General features: G+C 33.9%; 1 protein-coding gene across 2 annotated transcripts in view; it reads left to right on the top strand.

Moving 5' to 3' along the window:
- Positions 1–23,070, top strand: part of Net1 (neuroepithelial cell transforming 1) — a 40,004-nt gene extending 16,934 nt beyond the window's left edge. Inside the window, exons 3-12 of one of the 2 annotated variants that reach the window (XM_026391806.2) lie at positions 3,213–3,272; positions 16,449–16,556; positions 16,968–17,135; positions 17,525–17,587; positions 17,908–18,004; positions 18,133–18,209; positions 18,922–19,179; positions 19,612–19,782; positions 20,725–20,911; positions 21,174–23,070. In XM_026391806.2, the coding sequence (XP_026247591.1) occupies positions 3,213–3,272; positions 16,449–16,556; positions 16,968–17,135; positions 17,525–17,587; positions 17,908–18,004; positions 18,133–18,209; positions 18,922–19,179; positions 19,612–19,782; positions 20,725–20,911; positions 21,174–21,577 (1,593 nt within the window). In that variant the 3' untranslated portion in view covers positions 21,578–23,070. Of the gene's footprint in view, positions 1–3,212; positions 3,273–11,218; positions 11,461–16,448; positions 16,557–16,967; positions 17,136–17,524; positions 17,588–17,907; positions 18,005–18,132; positions 18,210–18,921; positions 19,180–19,611; positions 19,783–20,724; positions 20,912–21,173 lie in introns of those variants that run through there. The other variant, XM_026391807.2, reaches the window with a different exon arrangement.
- The last annotated feature ends 612 nt before the right edge of the window (positions 23,071–23,682 follow it).

Here is a 23,682-nt window from a genome sequence, read left to right as displayed (position 1 = left end):
TCCTACCAATGTTAAATTTAAGATCATATGTTATGAAATATTAATTAAAAATATAAGATGTTTGATTATACATATATAAAATTACATATATACGTACTTAGTGTAAACAAGTTATTCGAAATAAATATACATATATAAGATAAATCATTTTTTGCTATTGATCATCTCAGGATGGAGAAACTGATGCATTATTTTTAAGGCAAGATTTTACAAAGGCATTTATTTTTGTATGATGTGACACTAGAAACCTGATTACAGTATAATACATATATAAATAAATTATACAAATAGATCATATAATTCTTATGCTTTTATATTTGGGGAAGATAGCAAAAATGATTCTTTTTCTAGTTTGCCAGTTGTAACTTATATATCTTTTTTTTTTTTTTTTTTTTTTTTTTTAAAGAGAGAGTGAGAGAGGAGAGAGAGAGAGAGAGAATTTTTATTATTTATTTTTTAGTTCTCGGCGGACACAACATCTTTGTTGGTATGTGGTGCTGAGGATCGAACCCGGGCCGCACGCATGCCAGGCGAGCGCGCTACCGCTTGAGCCACATCCCCAGCCCCTAACTTATATATCTTTTGATACTGTTCTAATGAATTAGGCAATACAGAATTAATTTGCATTCTTTTCTGTTTAATACATGTTTCTGTTGGGTATTCTTGTTGAAGATTTCTGTGCTTTTATTCCCATTACATGTGTCATTTAGCCACTAAAGCATTCATAGCAAGAGTCTCCTAATTTTTAGTGCAATTCTATATTTTCCTTTGAAACGTTTCCCATCTTGGCCCTTTTTCCTTATAGGCTGATAAGCCTAACCTCAAACAGAAATTCAGTAAATAAGAGTCCCCATACATTTGATTGTGCAGACCTATTAGCAAAAATATATTGAGCATGTACTCCTAGTGTATATTTTAATTTATGTAGTAATATTCTGAGCTATCTTAAAGCACAGTATTCACTTAGGGTAAGGTTAATGATAGTGGGCATCAATCAGTATGATTGTCTACATAGAATACTATGTACATAGCATCTACTAAAATAATAAAAATTGAAACAAGAATCTATATACATTAGCAATAAGAGAATCAAATGTGACTTTTAAAGACCTATATGAATATAGGAAGAATTTTTTTAAAAACTAGCAATAAATCCATGAAAGATTTATGTATGAGAACTTTATGGAGAAAATTGGAAAGCATTAAAAAAGAATATAAAAGACCTAATTAAATAAAGAAATTACTATTTTCATGCAAGAACTCTATCATAAAAATGACAACTTTTTGCAAATTACTCCATATTTGGTGAAGTTTTAATAGAAATCCTTTTGGAATTTGATAGATCTCATTCTACAATTCATGGGGAAGAGTAGAGGACCCCAAAACAAAAAGCAGTATACAAGATAGGAAGTGTATGACTTAACTGTATTGTATTGGTTATTAAAACACAGGGTGATATGGGCACAGGAATGATAAACAGACCAACAAACAAAATAAAGAACCCAGATACTTACCCACATGATGCTAGAACTTACTGTATCACAGGCATAATAAAGGAGTCATAGGCGCTCAACAAATTCTGTCAGGGTGGGAGTAACTGACTGTCCTACCTCATGCTACATACATATAAAAGTAAATTCCAGATGGCTCAATGAAGTGAGATTTCAAGATATTTTAAAGAAATTACAGTGGAATGTTTCAAAGCCTATTAAAGGTTCTTCATGCATGTACTCACACGTACGCAATTTCATGTGACATTTACATGTTTTCTCTCATTGTAATCTTTTTGCTAGGCAATTACCTTTCCCTTCTTTCCTCCCTGTCCTTCCCCATGTAAGTCCTTCCTTCCATCCCCAGCCTCTACTCTAACCCATAACAATAACACCATTTGTATATTTCTGTATTTTGCTCATATTTTAATTAACTAATACACACATGGGCCTACAGATGGATACACATATGCAGGATATCTGGCTAGTTGACTTTTCAACATTGTGATCATACTGTTCATACTTTTCTGTGTCATCTGGATATGATCTTTTTGTTTTTCATGTTGTCACCTTATATTCAAGTTGTTTTCCAGTTCTGATTTATATTGTTCTTTCGTTTCTCGTTTCATTTTCTTAATTTCTTTTAGTTCAATTTGAAATAGTGTATTACAGTTTTGTCTGCCCCTTCAAGCATTTCCCTCTGCTGTGCCTTCATTCCTTAAAAGGATGGTAGTCTGCCCCTTATTCTCTTTTTTTCTTAGAATGATTTTGTACAGGATTTAACTTTGAGAATTTTTGTTCATCTTAATGTGAATTTTGTTTTTCTCCACTTTTACAAGGAGGCTGGGTTTAGGTAACTTTTCTAACTTCACAGGGCTCCTTATTTTTATGTTGGCTTGCTTTCTGAGACCTCCTGGTTCTATTATTTCCCCCTTTCCCTTCTGTACTTTGTCTTTCCTTTTTCCTTTTCTCTGTTGACTCTGTGCTACTCAACTCTGATTAGACTCCTAGTAGTTTCTCTTCTGTGTGGAGCCAAGAACTCTTAAGGGAGTCCTGGTTGATCCATTTTTGAAATTTCACAAGAGCTAAACTGGTCGCAAGTACTGTAAAAAGTTATATTGAGATGAAGTGTTACTTAAGGGTAGTTATTCAATATTGACTATAAACCATAAATAATAGGTACACAGTTTTTCTACTGCTTATCACCAATAGAGCTGAATGATACTGGAAAGTAAATCCAGGGATATCAGTTTCAGCTTTCACTTGCTAAATCCTGCTTAGTTACTTTACTTTGGGCCAGGAAGAAAAAAGGACTTTTTTTCCCTAGTGAAAATTTCCCTCCTCTGCCCCCAGGATAAACAGTAAGTATTCCTTTAAAAAAAAAAGTGTTGCCTTTCTCTTATAAAATCTATTTTACTTTTTCCTCGAAGTACACACAGACCAATAACAATATGAGTACTATTCTGAGACCTTTACATAAATACACTTTTTTATATGGTGGAATCACTTCACAGCAAGAGATCACTTATTGGGGGGGGGGCTATTTTGATAGTGTATGTGCCAGAGACAATTTATAAATGTTCCTCATCAAAATACTTTCCCTTTGCATATATGTACAAAAGCTTAACATTTTTAAGTGATTTTTCTATTTGTTGCAGTCTGTTTATGGGCTAACATGTACCACTTGTACATAAGGATGAAATCTTTTTATTTTCCTTATAGAAAAGAAAACGAAGAGAGAAAGATGATGATGTTGTGAGCCTTAGCAGCCTTGATCTGAAGGTAAGCCTTGATGCCCTATTAAAGAAAAGCACTTTAAAATTTGTGGATATCCTTTTATTTCTATGCTATAAGAATGAATATCAGGTTTCTAGGGGAAAGATGGTTTGTAGAATTTTTAAGTGCAAAATGAATAATACTGGTTCATAGAGACCCTCTTTTTTGCTATTCTACTTCTTGGTTAAAAATAAGGGGGAACCACTCTCAAAACTGTTAGATTGGGGCTAGTGTGTGGCAGCCAAGTCTGCTGAAGAGGAAGCACTGTGGTGCTCTAGCCTTTAAGGAATAGCAAAAATCCCTTAATATGATCAGATACAGTTCATACTTGATGATCTGTGATTACTTATATCTAAGTGTTTTTTTAATTTATAGATTCCCTTTTGCTCTTTGTTTTCTTATAATTTTTTGTTGTTGCTGTTATTGAAGAAATGTCATTTTTTTCCTTTAGCGCTTTCCACATCTCCATGATACTCCATGATATCATTTACCATGTTATGGTATTACTTACATTTCTGATAAGTTGACCAGCAAGTAAATGGAAACTATAAAATGTGAAACCACTGGGCACAGAGGCCTATGCCTGTAATGCCAGGAGCTTGAGAATTTGAAACAGGAGAACCACAAGTTCAAGGCCAGCCTTAGCAACTTAGTGCAACCCTGTCTTAAAAATAAAATTAAAAGGGTGAGGGATGTAGCTCAGTGATAGAGTACCCTGGGTTCAATCTCCAGTACTACCAAAAAAGTGAAACTGCAAATAAGGGAGGACTAACATTGAATTATCTTTCACGAAAGTGTGAAAAAAGACTGGAGACAGTATCTCTACTGTCTGCCTTTAGCTTTCATTGAATCAGAATTTAGTCTTTTCTCTCCATAATGGCAAAGAGAAGGAAATAGAGGGAGACATTTTCATAATTATTAGATAGTGTATGCATATTGACAGATAACAGTGCTATTTCTACACTTCATAACCTACTGAATTCTGGCTTTTTGAAAATATTACCAGAACAACTTGTTGGTAAGAAAAAGTTGAGTTTATTCTACACTGTAATAAGAGAGAACACTAATTAACCTCAACAATCTTAGTAATGTTTTAGAAGGGGGGAAAGTAAATCTGGTTTTAAAATGAAGCTTTTATTAGGGAAGAGGACTTGATTAATTTGAGTAAGAATGATGATAAAATATTGTGGTAAAGGATTTTAGATATCTGGACCATTTTTTTTCACTAAAAAGTGATGTATTGTTTATATGCCAAATGTGATGTTTACAGTGTTTGAAGAAAATTTTTTAAAAACTTCTTTATATCAAAATTTACTTGATATAAAGAAATTTGCTATGTTTAAATTATTAAAATTACTAATGAATCTGTTTTCCCTATTACCTCTTGTTCATGCTTTGTAAAATGACTTAAGATGTTAAAATGTTAAAAACATTTAGTCATTTGGATCCAGATGATAAAGAGTGATGACAGATTTTCCTAGTGTATTGAAGGTTAAGATATTTTTCTTTGCTCTGTGTTTTTTCTAGGTTAGTCTTTTTTTTTTTTGTCTGAGCTGTTTTTTCTTTTATTTCTAATTCTTTCCTTAATTCTTATCATCTAATTCTGATTTATGTTGTGTCGTGGTTAATTTTAAAACATTGTTATAGTTTTTTATGTTTGGGCGCATATTTTTCTATCATGTTTCTATTGTTGGGATGTTTGTTTTTCTTATAAAGCCTTTTATAAGATTTGACTACAATACTGCTCATTTTGTGTGGAAAAAGGAAGAGTGAGTGAGTTCAGGAGATCTTTTTTTAGCTTCTTGACTCCAAAGCTCTTCCGCTCTTCTGTTTTTTTGAGAAATAAATACATATATTTAAATATATGTATTCCTATTTCCTGAGTTTCCTCCCCAACTTTTATTTCTTCTTCCTTTGCTTCCATCTCCTCTGTCCCACTCGATTTGAGCTCTACTCTCTAAATTTTCTCCATAGTATAGAGCTTTGTCCTGTGAGTGAACTTTGAGAGTTCTAAAGTTGGAGTGTGCCAGCCATGAATCCCTTACCATTACTCTTGCATATGTAAAACACTTCGTAGTTTCAGCTGCTTTTCCCAAAATGGCTTATCTCACTTTGCTTCGAGTACTTGTTGATAGTTTGGAATTCTGTACTGAGATCTGGCAGATGCCTCATATTTCTTTGCTTTCTTCTCTTATACAGGTCTTGTGGTTGTTTATCCACATGAACTTGTAATTTTGGATTGTCACGTAGTGCTATACATACTGACTTTGGGTTTTGGTTTTGCAGTCTTTGTTCCACGAGCTTTCATGGGCAGATTCAGTGAAACCGTAAAACTGCCACTTCCACAGCCTTTTTCCAAAGTTAAGCCTTAGTTTCTTCTAATTGTAGCAGAGTTCATTGATACTGGATTTATTTTAATTACTATAATCTTTAGGAAAAATAATATGAATACTTATCAGCTAGCCCAAAGTTTGGGGCAGTTGTCATGTGTCCAGAAAATAAAGCTACTACTATGATCAACCTTACCAATAGGAACTGAAAAGAACACATAGGCCAGATTAAAGCCATATACCAAATGCTAGAGAATTTGTTGTCTGTTCCCATTAAAGATTGTACATTTTATACAGTAGCTGAGAATAGAACTTTAAATTTGCAGTGGTCCACTGTCATTCGCCACAGTTCATCTCATTGTAAGAGGCACTCAGATAAACAGAATGAGCATATAGTGGAGACCAACACTCCTACATTCTGGACCTTGGTTAATGGACCAACACTCCTGGTATGCAATACTGCTTCTGATTTATTTTGGCCCACTTGGGGTGATGAAATTTCAGGTACTCTTACTTGGCTGTTCCCACTTAATAACTAAGGACAAACATGAAGGATCTACCAGCTGCTTTTTCAAGTTTTTTTAAGCAATTAATTAATAAATGCCAGCCCAACTCTACAGTGCTTAAAATTACCACTGCCCCTTGTCTTGTTCATTTGCTACCATGAGTACCGAAGCCATTGCCTTTACTGCTTCATCTGTACCTCATCCTGATCCATACCATGTCACCGTTTTACTAATGAGAAATCCTATTCCAGAGTCCTGTCCTGTGTCTCACCACTAGACCAGTTTCATTGTCAGTGTCTTAGCCTAAATTATTTCCAGAAATCAGGGCCTGAAATGAGGGCTCGTTTGACAGGTGATCTATCTTGAGGTGTGATGAGGAAGTAAAACAGAGGGGGTTCATGCAATGTCTACAATTAATCTGGACACTACTGTGGGCAACTGGAATTGGTCTTACTGGGGCTCTATCAGGGGACTGAAGAGAGGACCTTCTGTTCTCCACTAGTCATTGGTGGCCCTTGAGGTATCCGTCACTTACCCTGTAAGGCTACATATGCATAGATTTTACACAGAGCCTCCAGTAAGCAGGTGGAAGGCAAGGGATGCACAGTGCAGCTAAGACCAGGAGCTGCAAGGTTACCTTTAAGGAAGCTGGTTGCTACAGCAGTGAGTGAAGTGAGAATGGGCTGAAAAAAGAGGAAACTGGGTTCAAGACTCAATAGTGTTTTGTATTTAATGTGGAGTCTTAATTAAAGTCAGGGAAAATGAGAGGGATCTCACTCAACATCCTACTACATGAGCGTAAGTGATTATACTGGAAATTATTTCTTAACCTGTATGTATACTTGAGGTAAAAAGTCATCACTAAAATCCTGTGTACATTATTTTATTTACTGTTTATTATTATTTATTATCACTGCAAAAAGAACCATTGCTTTGATAAATACTTCCTAGCCTGCCAAACTATTTGTTTATATACCTCTTTCTAATAGTATTTAATTGATCCAAATTTATGATCTTTTCCTAAACCAAATTCCTAATAAAACATAAATAGGACACTCAAATTTTTATCCAAATGATATTAAAAACCCAAATCCACATATAATTTCATTACTAGTTTCTTTCATACTCATTTAGTCCAAATGTTGTAACTTCCTTTTGTGTTTGTGTGTGTTGTTTTTAACTTATTGCTAGATATTTTAGAGCTCTGGTTTCTCAAAAGTTCCATTTTCTAATCAGTGCTTCCTTTTTTAAGTAAGATTTTTAATTCTGTCTTTAACCCATTTTTAGTGAGATATATAGTAGTATTTGCAATCTTTAAATCTATAATTTTAAGATGGAACATGGTTTTCTTATTTTAGAAAAGCCTTTATATTTCCTGTGAACTATAAAATTTTAATATACTTGATTGTTAAATATGTTTAATTTAGTAATACGAAACGTGAAAACTAGATAAGAACTGAAGATACAAATTTTGCTGTCATTCATATTTTTATACAGATTCAAAGATTGTTGATGTAGTCATCTTTACAATGTCTTTGCGAACATAATTACAAAATTGAAAAACAAAAACAAAACAGGTTAAAAATTTCGTTGCAGTTCACAATATCTCCTGTAGAGGGCAGAAGAGAACTTAGATGTTTTTCTCTGCCCATAATATGGCTTTCCTAGCTTAGTATTCAAATGCTCATTATTATTGTAGATATAAGTAAGTAAAAATAGTACCTAGGCCAAAATGATAAGGACTATCCTTTTTTTTTTTTTCCTCAGTTCTGGGGATTAAACTCAGGGTCTCACACATGCTAGGCAAGCTCTCTACCACGGAGTTACATCTTCAGCTCAGATTTTTCTTAAATTCTACTTTATTTCTACATTTCAAAACATATTTCACATTAAAAGAGGGAGAAAAGTAGGTAGCAGTCATTTTTTTATAGAGAAGGTCGAAACAATATTCTCTTTATTTTATTCCTATTTTAGGAGAAGAAAGCATTTTTAAAAGCAAAACAGAGGCTACAACTAAACATGTCTTTAGGAAACAGTATTTTAAAAAATTAAAAAAGCTTGATCCCTTTTACAAAACTACATTATTATTTTTAGATAACTCAGTTTGGTTTTTAGGTTTATAAATTCTAGATTTTCTACACAAAGACAATTAACCAATCTGCCTCTATTATACCATTTACAGAAAGTAAAAAACTCTTGCTATTAACAACATAATTAAAGTATCGTGATTCTTTGAAATAGGATCTTTTTGCCTACCCTGCACCTTGTATTATCTTTTTGCCTACCCTGCACCTTGATTTTATGGAATCCAAAGACTCACATTCTCTCAGAATACTAATTGAACATCTACATGTAATTAGACTACAAACCTACACATTTTAAATGAAACTAAAATTTCATTGTTGATGTGCCAGGAATTTTTTTAAAATTTATTATCACTAGAACCTTTTTGTTTCATGTATGCTTTCTGTTTGTACATAGAAAGACTTCTTACCTTTACCTCTTGGGTCCCCAGCTAAAAGAGGAAAATGAAAGATATCCCTTCTCCCTCATTAACTTGGAATAACTTCAAACAGAACTAAATTGAAAAACATAATTTTGAGAAAGACATGGGGCAAGAGACCCACAAGAACTCCCTAATAACCTCTTTTCTAACTCTCTCTGCACATTATCCTTTATTCCCTTATGAGACCAAGTGACCATAAAGTATTGGCTTCACTGACACCATTTTTAACTGATAAAGCTAACTGAACCAAACTGTAAGGTTCTAGCCTAGGCTATTCCTATAGCTCTTGAGAACCTGGGGAGATTAGTTTTCTTACCTGTAACATTAGGGAGCTAGAGTTCACATTGTCTAGGTGCTTCCACTGTAATACTCTATAGAAATATCTTCTACAAACAGTTCTTCACTCTTAACACCAACCACATCACACCTAGTTCCAAAATATGTGACCAAATAATAGAGAATAGATGATAAAATATAACCAATCTCTTTTTTAAAAAAACACTTAAAAATTAAAAAATTCAAAACAGAAAGATGAAGCATTAGCATCATCTTGTATACAAAATACATGCGTGGTAGCTACAGAAGGGCAATGATGGTCCTTCCTGCAAAAACTAGCACTATTTCACATACCCTAATAAATTAAATTTTATAGATTATTTACTATTAGCAGTATTTATGCCCATTATTTTTCTCTGTTCAATCTTCAACACCTATTTATTCACCTATCTTTATTCTACTGTACTAGCACTACTGAGAACCTCATGAAACTTGTAATCACTAAGTTGGATCTTTTCTTACCTTCCTTAACGTCTTTGCTATAATTTATACTTTTTATGCCCTTGGCTTCTTTCTTTCTTTCCAACTATTCCTTTTGCAAAATTTTCTTTCCCTTGGCAGTCCTGCAGAGCTGGGTCCTTGGACCAGTGTTCTTTTTGTCCAGATTTTCCCTCGGAGGCATCTCATTCATTCCCAAGGCTTAGTTCTGATCTCTGTGTAGCTGACTCTCCAGTTTAAATCCACTCCAGCCTTTTTTTCCAAGGCCTTGTCCATCATCTACCAACTGAATAGTTTCATTTATATGTTCTTCACTGCCTCAGGTTTGGTATGTTTAAAGTGAAATAATTTTCCTTTGAAACTTGTTCCTTCTTATTTCTTTATTTGCGTTTATAGTCCTGTGCTTAAAATCTTAGGCATCTTTGACTTCTTGAATATATTCTTTCCTTTCCCAAAGCCCCTACCTTAGGCAAAGTTCTTGACCCCTCCTTGTGATTTTGCATTATTTTTTCAGTTTCAACCACCTTAAACACCAGTCACATATCTTATTACAACATGGTTTTCATTGTCTCTCTCACTTGCTTAGTAAAGTCATCTGCTCTTATGTCTTTACCCACAGCCTGTTACCTTATAGTGTGAGTTTACTCCCTCATCCCACTTGCATTTTTCTCTTGCTTAAACCCATGAACAAATAACATGGCATTCAAGACCCTATTGAAATAACATCTTACAGCCTGAGGCACTTACTAAGCTACACCATTTATTTGCAATTTGCAAAAGCCATCTTGTATCAGTATCACTTCATGGGGCCTGCCTTACAGGATAGTCTATTAGCACTTTAGGAGCAGAATGAAACCTACTTGTTTTTGTTTTAATCACCCAAGCATCTAGAATGGTGCCTTTTATACAGTAAATTTCTTTTATTTTAAGACTAGAAATTTAGAAAACTGTCAATAGTGTATCACTTCAGGGAGATCACTTTACCTTCATTAGCCTTATTTCCTCACTTGTGTATCACAAGACTTTTTAAGCAGGTCTTTTGACTGACTCTATTAGAACTATATCAAGATCAGTTCTTTTAATTTAGAGAGGGACCCTATTGAACATTTTTAGAACAAAAATCATCTATTTTTTTTTTAATTTACAAAACATTTGGTACACAGATTTTAAGTTTTTTAAACATTACAGGGAAAAAGTCTGCTGTAATACTGATCCTAAAAGTTATATTTTACTTATAATCCAGTAGGAGATTTTCTTCAGCAATGGAGTAAATATAGTTTGTCTACTGTATTACCCTGCTAATCTTGGGTGGGGGGCGGGAATGGTAAGAACCATCTTATAAAAGACTCTCATAATGTTACAATTGCTAATATGCTTACACTTATGTATAATAAAATCAAGCTCCCTGGATAATTAGGCTTTTCTTAAATATATTGTTACTTAACCCTAAATTCCTGTTTCCTTACTATAGTTAATTCTATTCCTAGGCAATAGAATGTTATAGGGGGAAAAGAAGGAGCCCTCGTCTGACTAAGTGAAAGAGTAGGTAATTTAGATAGCATTTCATTTTCCTTTGAGAACACATTTTAAATCAAGGAGAGACGTTCTGCCCATCGTTAACCCGCATCTTTCCCACTTTCCCTCCCACAAGTCCCATACCTTTTAGAAGACCTTTCTCTTGCACAGTGCAAGCTGAGAAGCCTAGGTGTACCAGCAGGCGGCTAACTGAAGTCACGAGGCACCGGGCCTCGCCCCTGGAGCCTGGCTGGCTGCAGCTCCGCCCCCAGAGCCCTGAGGTCTGAGTGCTTGCTGCCTGCGGTTCGCAGACGCGGCCAGCCCCACCACTAGCAGGAGGCATGGGCGCAGGGCTGCCAGCGGAGGCTGAGCACTCAGAAGAAAAGCCTGTGCTCCTCCAAGGTGCTTCCTTACGGGGCTGACTTGCATGTGGATTAATTCAAGAGATTTGAAGGGATACTCGGTAAAGCATGGTGGCGCATGATGATATTGGAGGTCTCTTACCTATTAAAAGGACTATCCGAGTCCTAGATGTTAATAACCAGTCCTTCAGAGAACAAGAGGTAAGCGTTTTAAGAGAACTGGCCAGAGGAATGTTTTCTAACTCCATGGAACATTTGGGAATTTTTAACAATTTATGAACTATGATTTTAAATTTTTGGTCTTATTAAATCTTAAAATGTATGACTTTGATATGCAAGTTTGAAATACATTTAGGAGCTGTAGTCTAAATTGAAATAAATAGGCTTATATATAACTGCTTGGGTATGCACTAGACTTTAAATGTATGTACTTCTCTGGTTACATTTGTCACATTTCTTTCTGATGATTAATGTGGTTGCATTTTGGGTTTTTTGTTTGTTTGTTTGTTTGTTTTTTAACTTGAATTTATATTACCAAGTGTTAGGAACTCTTTTAGTGGAGTAAGAAAAAATAAGAATCTCTTCCTCACAAATTAATGCTAGTGAACAAAATGCCAGTGAAGTGTTGTCTGAACTGATGCGTGTGTTTGTTTTTCTTTCCACCTCTAATAAGCTCATTGTGTACCAACTTTTTTCTCAGAAAGAAAAAAATGTGTTAAAATATTTAAGCCACAGAAACATTATCTAAGTTCTTTCTCCTTGCTTAAGTATTTCTCCTTGCTTTAATTTTCTGACGTCATTTTGGCTTTTTAAAGTCTTTATGAACATTTAACAAAATTATTTTTTGACATTTTATATAATCTTGGCATTTAACACTATATGGTATTCTGTATGTATTATGTACTGGAAAGTATTTGTACTATGTACTGCAAAGTATGAACTGTTGGTATATACCACGTTGTTACTTATGTAATAGAAATAATATTCCTGCATTCAGCTAACTGTATACCTCTGGATTGTGGTAATGGGTCTGCAGACGTATACATATGTCAAAACTTATACGTTTTTACATATGTGCAGTTTATTGTATACCTCTGTGAAGCCATTTTCATACATATCTACACACCTTTTGGCAGTTAAAATAGCTACCATCTTTAAGAGAGAGGTATGCTTTTATTTAGTGTGGATTGCCTTGTATATTTGTTTGTTTGGTTTTGGTTTTGGTTTGTGGGCTTCAATGTTCTTTAAATATATAAGTGTTTTGTTTGAGTGAAACAACTCATACATACAGGGTCATCAATGTTTATTCTAAAACTGATCATCTTTTGGCCCATCAAGAACTAGGCTTTTTTATTTAGTTTTGGATATGGGCCATGTTTCTGTCATACCTTTATTTGAAGATTAAAAACACCAAGAATGTATTGTTTTAGAACAGCTTAATAATTTGAGTTATTTCTGTTTCCAAGTCTAAAGAGGAAAAAACCCATGTGATCATAACTTATTTTTATGTTTTTTGAAAATAACTTTATTTTTACTCTTCTGATTTTAAAGTTCTCCTTAGGTAGGAAAGAATTGTTAATCTAGTAACCCAGAACAAATAAACCCAGACACAAACTGACTTTTTTGTCTTGATTCAATTGACCATAGAAAAGTCAATGTCCTAAAATATACTCTCTAAGTGGCATGGTTAGAAAAACCCTTCTTGGCAAAAAAGCTAAATTCAGACTTTAAATGTATGTACTTCTGTGGTGTTACATTTGTCTGTAAAATATATCCTGATAAAAAACTAAATTAATCTTAACAATTTTCTGTTTATAGACATCCAGAAAATATTTTAGGGCACAAAAAGCTGACTATAATTGAATTATGAAAAGTAAGTATAAGCCCAGTGTAAAGGCATATTTCCTGTGATAATACATGGGACTGTCTATCTAAACTGGATAGTCTGATTAAAAATTAACCAAAACAAACAACAAACTTATTGTGAAAGCATTGGGTTTTTTCCCCTTCCAAGTGAACTTTATCCCTGGTGAAAAATTGTCTACAGTAGAAAGTCTTTGAGCATGGAAACCTTATTGGTATTCTTTGTTTATACCCATGATTTTCAGATTATCTTTTGAGGAAGGAGAGTTATTGAAATGTCTTTTGAGGAGAGTTATTGTTTCAATATCCACATCTGTTCTAAGCTTCTTGTATTCACCATAACATGCCTCCAGCACTTCAAAATAAATACATCACCACCACCAAAATTATCTGAGCCTTCTTTAGGTGGTGGGAAGTTATGCATATTCCTATTGTACTTTTTTTTCATTGCCTCCAAATACCTTATCTATTTCCTATAAGTATTAAGAAGTGAATATAGATGTAATACCAGTTCTCTAAAAACCTTGTCTTAGAAATATGTTTTGTGACAGTGACACATATTTGGATTTTTAATAATAAAATTCCGATCATTGAAATGGTTCAGAGGATCTGTAAAGAAAAACTTTTTTTTTTTCAATTAGGACTACTACTTAGGTTTCTAAGTCACATGGGCCAAATCATAACCCGTGTTCCAAAAGGGATAGGTTTTTTTGTCCCTGCTTTTTAGGTAACCCATGAATGCCTAATCAATATTACTTTTCCACAAAAATTTTCTGCATTTTTTTTCAAATAGCATATGAATTCTGAAATTGGCAGTAGGCCATTTTCAGTATTGCACTGTTAAATTTCATAATCACACTTTTAAAGTTATTTTATTCCTTAAAATTTAACTCTTTTGAAATACATGTATGCTAAAAGGCCTGTGTTGTATCTGACAAACTTTCTTCCTATATGTTCTTTGACTAAAGCAGGAAGGTTTTTATCGTGTCCCAAAAAATATGTACAAAAAAGTGCGGAGGTGTCCTTCTCCTCTCCCTTCCCCCACTCATATTTTGTGACTTAGCATCATCCTTTCTTGGCAAGCACTTTAGGCTTGATAAACTTGAAGTGTAACATGTCCTTTGTGGAGAAACAAGATTATAGTTGTTTTTAAAGAACCATGCAACTTAATCACCAAATATTGCTTGGCATGATAGCCCACCACCCTAAGGAGACTGAATAAACAAAGTCCATGTTAGTGTCAGAAACATGCTGTGATATATTTATATCTAAATCTAAATTCTTTAGTTTTTTTAATATTACCTAATTTTTAATTGCCAGGAAATTAATAGTTGTATGATAACTAATTCTATAAAGATAAAAAATTTTAACATGAATTTGATTTCATGTAATAAAATAAATATCAAAAATTCTTTCTCCCCAAGCTAAACTAGCTTCTCCTTTCAAATTCACCAGGAAGAACCTTTTCAAAGACTTTTAAATTTTATGATTTACTGGGAAGTCAAATGTGTTACACTTTAAACAAGGAAGAGCAGCTAACTTCTGTTTCCAAAAAGCAGAACAGAACTTTCTGACAACTGCTTTGTTTCTAGTTAATGTTGGCATATCTTACTTTGTGAGGTAATCTTATCTTCATTCAAACAGAAGACTCTTTGTACTGTCTTTACTAAATGGAAAGGAATGCCTTGCACTGGCCTCTGCACACGTGTGTGTCACTCAGTCTGCACAGATGTGTATGGTAAAAACATTCACATGTCTTCCGCTGCACAGCCTGTGCCATCTTACTGCATATCTTGAAGGTTTCTTTTTCAGTTCATGTAACATTTACACACTAGCTGTTTCATTGTCAGAATCTTACTTTGCAGTGTATTATTTGGAAATTGGGGAGTGGTCTAACATCTCTGACTTGCTCACTTGCTTGCTCTCTCCCAAAGTCAAGGTTCTTAATTCTCTTTAATTATCTACAAAGTCTCTTCAACAGTTTACATTCCTTTCTGGTTTATATATATTATATATGTATTATACATTTAGGAGCTTCCATAAGTATAACTGCTGCTTTGGATATTTCAATCATTAAAGTTCCTTTACAGTTTTTAATTTTTTTTTAATTTGGTTTCTTCATCCCTTTTTATGTGACTTTAGTTATGTCAAAGAATTTTTAGGAAAAAAATGGTTTTTTCTACAATTTTTAAGTGACAATTTGTATTTTTAAACAGTGATCTTAATAATTTTTAATGTCTTTCTGAATTCTCATCAAAATCATGTTGTTGTATAATTGTCGAGAGCACCAAATACAAAAAAAATTATATCCCATCAACATTATAAAGAATAGACATGACTGTTTTGTGATGTACCATTTTTATCTGAATAACTATGTGAGTCACCTAATGTTATGCCTCCATTTTGCTAGCAGTAGACTCAGAATAATAACTATTTCTTCTGAATTTGTATTTTTCTTTAAGTTAATAAATTAATCATGTGAGAGAGGACCTAATTTTTTATAAACCCCTGTGTTTAAGTAGTAAGTGGAAATACCTTTAAGAATGTTAGCAGTAACTAAAATTTGGTGTGTACCAAGCACTGTTCTGATCCCTGTTTATTCATTTAATCTTCACAACAACAACATTTAAGAAGTTATAATTATTAGCCCAGTTTTACAGATGAGAGAACTAAGGCCCAGGGAATGCCTGAACAAGTACCAGAGCCATAATTTGAGCCAAAACATTCTGACTCCTAGAGTCTGGAAGCCTTTGTAATCAGCCCCCTGTCATGGCTTAAATATTTTTTTGATTCACTCCAATACCAGACTTGTTTATATAAATTATTTTTTAATTGAAGTCGTTAAGATTGGAATTATATAATGTCCAGGATTTGCTTTAAAATATTCAGATAGGGGCAGAAATGAGACAAATAGTTATACCAGAAATTGTTGAAGTTGAATGACTCATTATACTTTTCTCCACTTCTGTGTGTGTTTGAAATTTTTCATAAGGCCTTTTTAAGTTATTTTCCTCATTAAACTAAAAAGTTCTATAGTATTTTTGTTTGTTTTAATCTTAGTTTTTCTTCTGAGTGTAAATTTGTTACATTGTTAAACTAATATTTAGATATTTGACTAGCCTTTCTTACAATATTCATTTTTTAGCAAGTTATTCAGTAGTAGTCTGTTTTAATGGTGAAGAACAATATTCATTTTTTGAGTTCTGTGTTTCTCCATCTTAAAACGTAGAAATACTGTTCTGTGAGAGGGCTTAACTTTGTCCGGGCTTGTATGAAATCATTTCACCTAAACACACATTTAGTGTAGTCTGGTTTTGTTTTTACAGGAGCCAAGCAATAAAAGAGTTCGACCTCTTGCTCGGGTCACATCCTTGGCAAACTTAATCTCTCCTGTAAGAAATGGAGCAGTCAGACGTTTTGGTCAAACAATACAGGTAAAAAAAATTAATTTATAAATGGATACAGGGAAGGGTAAGGGGTACAGTCAGGAGACTTTCTATAGGAGCCTAAAAGTTGTATTTTTCTTTGAGCTATACAAACATGTTTGCACTGTTAATATTCAAACATATGAGTTTTCTTTTTGGAATCTGCTGGTAAGTAATAATATTAGCAGAACAGTGTTTATATAACCTGTATTGAACTAAGATGCATCAAAAGATAGTCTTAATTTTTATTCTCAAAAAGTAATTTGAGCTGACAAGTATTTATATAAATTATAGATTGAAACTTTGGCAAATGATTGATTTGCATTGAGAAACTCAGAACTTTTTCTTCTTTCTTCACTTAAAGAACGATAATTATTGTAGCCTCCAAATCTCATTTTTTCTTTTATTTGCCTCTTTCAGTCGTTTACCCTTCGTGGTGATCACAGATCCCCAGTCTCTGCCCAGAAGTCATCTAGCAGATCAACAGTCCCAACACCAGCCAAGAGAAGAAGCAGTGTGCTATGGTCAGAGATGTTAGACATCAGCATGAAGGAGTCTTTGACCACCAGAGAAATCAAACGTCAGGAGGTATGCTGGCTTTCAGCACCAAGAGCATCTTTATTGGCTTATACTAAGAAAAAAGACATGCTTTTTAAATGTCTTGCCAAAAGAATAGCATAGTAATGAGTATGACAAAATTAACTTGCATTTTTTATATTTGAGTAAAAATTTATAACTCATATTGAACAATTCTTTGTGATGGGTGGTCGTCATCAACTTGAACAACTCTAAAGGATAAAATTATAAAACGTATAACAACCTTTTATTTGAGATTCCATTCCGAATTATAGTTTTCAGACTTAAGTCACTTAAAAAAGAGCTGTTCAAATCATTAGTTAAATATAGATATCAATTATAAATAATTTTCCTTTCTCAAAGAAAGCAATGACTTCTGATGTTTGCTGGGTGTTTTCTAGGCAATATATGAAATGTCCCGGGGTGAACAGGATTTAATTGAGGATCTCAAGCTTGCAAGAAAGGTTAGTAGATCATTTTTTATCAGGAACCCAAGTTTTTAAAAATTACATTTCAAAAATTCTGAAGAATAGGTTTATTAACCTTTAAAAATAGTAAACGAGAAAATATCTACTGATAAATATAGTTTGGGATGAGATTTAGACATCTCTCTTCAAATGAGTATTAGAGAGTCTTTGGGGGGGATTGATATATACTTTAATTTCTTCTATGTGTGGCAAACAGAGTCCACACTGGCTTTTATGTATTCATATACTTTCAGGTGCATCACTCATCACGTTTGCTTTGCTTGATCTTTGTATGACACATTTCTCCTTCTGATTAGGCCTACCATGACCCCATGTTAAAGTTGTCTATCATGTCAGAAGAAGAACTCACACACATATTTGGTGATTTGGATGCTTATATACCTCTGCATGAAGGTTAGATATACTACTTAATTTTCATAAGTATCTAAACAGCAGTAACACAAGTAATTTTAAATCTAAACAAGTAATGTAGTTCTCACCTGTTTTAAAATCTTTATTCCTTTTGCTTTTTTGTACTTCAGATTTGTTGGCAAGACTAGGAGAAGCCACCAAGCCTGATGGAACAGTGGAACAGATCGGGCACATTCTTGTGAACTGGGTACGCATAGAGTTGTTGATCCCCCTCAACTTTTTGTAGATTTGCCCTACAACAGTTTTTGATGGATAGCAAAACAATTTGATCGCATAACTAGATTCTACAAAAAGAAAAAGCACTAAAACTAACTAATTGTATGATAAAAAGGTTACCTTTTTTTGAAATAAATAAATAAAACTTCATTAATGGTACAATTTGATCATCTTACAAATATATTTACAGATATGTTCCTGCCTGGACAGAATTTCCACATTATATGCTGTTGATTACCTGTTGCATTCCTTCACTTAAAAATTCAAGTGCCTGCTAAATGCTAGACACTGTTCAAGGAAGGGACACTAGGGATTCCATAGTGAAAGACCTGCATTTATACCCTTGTCAGGGAATAGTTGAACCCATAAACAGTCTCAGGGTCAGTGAAGAATATGATTGAAGATGCTCAGGTGTCCTAGAACTCCCAACAACTGACATCAAAGAGTAAAAGTCATATGAGTGAGTCTTCAATTGAATTTAGCCAACTTAAGGAACTCATCAAAGAGTGTTGTGATGTTGGTCCAGAATACTTTTCTGCTCCCATTATCATCTCTAGAAAATGTCGACAGCTGGTTAAAACTCAAGCATAGCTATACTGTCATTCTGCATTTCATGTTCACAGGCTTATGGATGCACTCGGTCATAGCAGGAATGCATCTTACTTGTTTTTATTACTCTTCAGTTACCAGGCTTGAATGCCTACAAAGGCTACTGCAGTAACCAGCTGGCAGCCAAAGCTCTTCTTGATCAAAAGAAACAAGATCCAAGAGTCCAAGACTTTCTCCAGCGATGTCTTGAGTCTCCCTTCAGCAGAAAACTAGATCTTTGGAGCTTCCTAGATATCCCTCGAAGTCGCCTAGTCAAATACCCTTTACTGTTAAAAGAAATTCTTAGACACACTCCAAAAGACCACCCTGATGTTCAGCTTCTGGAGGAAGCAGTAAGTAGTCCATTAAATGAATCCTTCATTTTTCATTCATATACTGGGGTGCCTTAGAAAAGTATAGAATGTACTCTGAAATCTTACATGTATTGAATCAGCATAGCAAAGGGTTTTATTGTTTTTAAGAACCAAATAATAAATGTAATGTGCACTAAGTAATAAGGAGATGCACATCTGTCATAATTATATTTTACATTTATATTTTAGTCTAGGGACTGGGTTTTAATCTAGTCTTTTCCGCTAGCTGTTAACTTCAGACAAATCACCCAGTTTGAGACTGTTTTTCTTCATTTGTATAATGAAAAGACTGACTGAATTAATTGATTCAAGCCTTTAATTTTATCATTTCATGTGACATTATTATTCCATAGGGAAGCAGGATAAGTTAATATACAAAAGTTACTCCATCCATTTCTTAATTATTTGTAGGTAGTGATAATACAAGGAGTTCTCTCCGATATCAACTTGAAGAAAGGTGAATCTGAGTGCCAGTATTACATTGACAAGCTAGAGTATCTGGATGAGAAACAGAAGGACCCTAGAATTGAAGCAAGTAAGGTGCTTCTGTGCCACGGGGAGTTGAAGAATAAAAATGGACATGTGAGTACATCTCAGTATTAACAGGAAGTAAGCCATTATTTTCTTTTTCACACCCAGCTTAACTTTTTGCATGTAAATTATGAAGCAAGTTTATGAAAGTAAATTCATAGCATAATGAAAGAAGATAACTGATTTTTATTCTGTTATCAGTTTTGATAAAGCAAGCATTTGTTTTCAACAGTAATAGAATAACTGACTTAAATGTCTCAGAGAAGAATTAGTAACATTCATTTTCCAGTTTTGAAGTATAAATCAATTTGTTTAGCTAAGGGTTCTTTCCTAAGTTCTGTAATGTTTAATAAAAAGAATCCTTGAAGAGTATAGAGTTATGGAAGTAGTTTTTAGCACTACTCAACAAATTTCTACAGCAGATTGAATGGAAGCAAATTTATTTTTGAAATATTTACAAAAGTACTTACTAGGACTAAGTTTAGTCATGAAATAATATTTTCATTTTATTATGTGCTGTTTAAAAGCACAGTGTGTAAGTTGAGGTCTACTTAGAAAAGTTGAAAGCTGACATCTCCGATTTCCATCACAAGGCATAATTGTTTTACAAAGGTTTAAATTTCTGTGGACAAAATGGAATCATTAACATTCATCTGGCTTGCATTTTTTAATTCCTACTTTTTTAGAAAACTGAAATGAAATAGTGGTGATTCAAGTCATGAGACTGCTAATAGGTCTTTATGATGCATAGTTTACTCAACTGTTGCCTAATAGCACACAATAATAAAAAAAAAAATGTATCAAGTCTGGATTGAGTTTTCCAAATAAAACATGCAGTCGTGAAATCATTATTTTATAAAGTCAAAGAAAGATCTTAGTTAAATAAATTTGATGAAATTAGTATTGTTAAATCAAGTTTTTAACAGTATATTTCAGTCACTTGAAATCAATGAAGTTTCATATTTAAAAAACACTTGTTTCTCATTTCTCTAGAAACTTTACATATTCCTGTTTCAAGACATCTTGGTTCTGACCCGGCCTGTTACACGAAATGAGCGCCACTCCTACCAGGTTTACCGGCAGCCCATCCCAGTCCAGGAGCTGGTGCTAGAAGACCTGCAGGATGGGGATGTACGCATGGGAGGCTCCTTTCGAGGGGCTTTTGGCAACTCAGATAAAGGTAGAATACAAGTTTTGAAATTTAAGCTCAGAATCTAAATAAATCTAGTTTTAACTTTTTTAAGAATTCTAAAATGAAATGATTCTCTTATCCTGTGCTCATTACACACATTGAGCTATCAAGTGCTTTGTGACTGTGATGGCTCACTTTAACAGTGTGCAAGTTACAGATGTCCTAGTGCCTTTGTTAGGACTATATGACCATTTTCTTTAAACAATTTCTTAAATCTCATTTCCATTTTTTTCAATTTTTATTTTTACAGCTAAAAATATCTTTAGAGTCCGCTTCCAAGACCCCTCTCCAGGCCAGTCTCACACTCTGCAAGCCAATGATGTATTCCATAAGCAGCAGTGGTTCAATTGTATCCGAACGGCCATTGCCCCTTTCCAGCAGGCCGTCAGTCCACCAGAGCTTCAGGGTTTGCCAGAGCTCCATGAAGAGTGTGAAGAGAACAACCCTTCTGCTGGGAACCTCAGAGCCCAGAGAAGGGCGTCCACAGTTTCCAGCATGATGCAGGTAGAAGGTGATGAAAACGCCTCAGAATTTAGCTCCAGCTTGCAGGCGGCAGACACCAAGAGTGCAAAAGCACACCGGACACAGGCTGGCTTCCGAAGAGCCAGAGACAAAGCCCAGCTCTGCGGCAAACGGAAGGAGACTTTGGTGTAAAGGAAGCTCTGTGTATTAACTGGTGGAGAGATTGTTTATTTATAAATGTGTACAGTTTTGTTTTCCTTGTAATGGGAGCGTGGGCACATCATAGGGTTACTTTGTACCAGTTGTAACATTTTCATGGTTTGGGGTTCTTTTTATGTCTTGTTTTTGTTTTTGTTTTAATGGCAGCTAAAGATATGCAGATTACTGTTAAATTGCAGACTTTTTTAAAAAAGGATATTTTCTCAGATTATTTAGATTGTGCAAGCCTGGTATTTTTAATCAAATGAAATATTTAGGAACTGGGTTTCCTCCTAATTCTGAATTTATCATAACTTTCCAGTAACAACAATTATGATATTTACAGTGTCAGCCAAAACAGGATTTTTCAAAGACTGGAATTCTACCAGTTTCTTTATTAAGGCTTGCTTGCAAAATTTGAAATTTTAACATTGGCACCTAGATTTTATGTTTGAAGTATCTCAAAATTTATGTTGAAACAGCTTCCTGGAAAACAAACCACAAAACTTAACAAGTTTTCCATTTTATCAACTGGAATGCTATATATTAGCTTGTTTTTCACTGCACATTCCTCATTTTTCATTCATTTATCCTGCCAGTTATTTAATTTTTTTATTGTAAAGTAGTTTTTAGCATTTGCTTTTATTTTTTTACTTTAATGCCTTTTCAGATTGGCATGTCTTTATTTTTCTTCCTGATTAAAAATGTGTGTATGTGTGTGTGTATGTGTGTGCGTGATATAAATATATATATTTTTTTTTCTGGTTTTTTTTTTTAATTGTATTAACTTTGCCAAGTGAAACCAAGCCATACTGTTTTTGAGCCAATTAAGAAATTGAAATTTTTACAGTGTAGCATTTCAGGGTGGTGAAGACGCATGAAATGACTCCATATAATCTAGACTACTGAAAGAAAAACCACTTCAAGGAATTCATTGAAAGTTTTAGTGTTGTCTGTAAAGCAAGAGGGAAGGCAATTGACTGGTACTAAGTAAAAGAAAACAGAGGGGAAAAGAGAGTAGTATTGTCTTAAAGTAAAAATGTCTGGTTGTGCCAGAGGATGAAAGGAGATAGAAAAGCTCTTTTTGAGGGTGTGTAGTAAGTTGTAGAAGGCTCGAGGGGATGTGGACTTTATTTGCCTTGGTTTATGATACCTGCAAATAAGTTTGAAAAGAAACAATGAAATGTGTTGAAATTTTGGCCATGTTGGGTCAATTTTGGTGGATTTAGTCATAAAGTGGAAAAAAGACTTCTGGATCTTAACTGCAAAATGTTTCTGTTATAATGAGACGGGGAGAAAAGACTAAAAGTTCTGTGTCATTGCAGGTTTGTAATGGTGATCAGTTCAAGTCAATATTGACTATTATGTGAAATATATTTGCCAGTAGAAGTGAAAATTGGAAAAAAATTGTAAATAGATCAATCAAATGATTTCTCTGTATAAACGAATTATACAATTAAAAAAAAAGCACACACATAATCACTGAAGATTTCTTGCCTGGTGGATGTTTTGGGGCACCTGCTAGAACATGTTTGTTTGTATGGCAAAGGAAATAGATGATTGGCAAGTCTCAGAAAAATTTATAAAAATCACAAATAAGTCTTTGAAATTAATTGATGAGTAAGAGAAAGGTTCACTTAGGTTAGGTCTGCGAATCTTGTGTAATCTTTTAAGAACTCTACAAAGTATAAACAGCAACTGCAATCATATTGAAGACACTGCACACCTGATCACTTTATGGATAGAATAGTAAAGCCAACAGCAAAGCGTTCTACTTTGTTTACTTTCTGATTTGACTTAAATACCTCAGAAGTGTAGATTACACCATTGATTATGATCTGCAACACTGGAAATCAAGATTTCTGCTCCTTTCTTGGAGATGTTACATAGACTATCCATTCCTTAATTACCTTAATCAACTTCCAAAGTTATAGAAGCAAAGGGTAGCTCAGACATCATAAATAGAAAGATTCTATATCTGAAGCTATATCTTCCTTTGGTTCCCTCAAGGGAGAAAATAGAAAACAGTAAATACATGAAATCAATGTTCTTCAGAAATTACATTTATGTTTGAGAGCATTTGATGATCTAGCCCAGTA

The sequence above is a fragment of the Urocitellus parryii genome, chromosome 9 (assembly GCF_045843805.1).
Source record: "Urocitellus parryii isolate mUroPar1 chromosome 9, mUroPar1.hap1, whole genome shotgun sequence".
Taxonomy (NCBI): domain Eukaryota; kingdom Metazoa; phylum Chordata; class Mammalia; order Rodentia; family Sciuridae; genus Urocitellus; species Urocitellus parryii.
The sequence above is the reverse complement of the archived record's forward strand: the minus strand, read 5'-3'. Positions and strand labels throughout refer to the sequence as shown.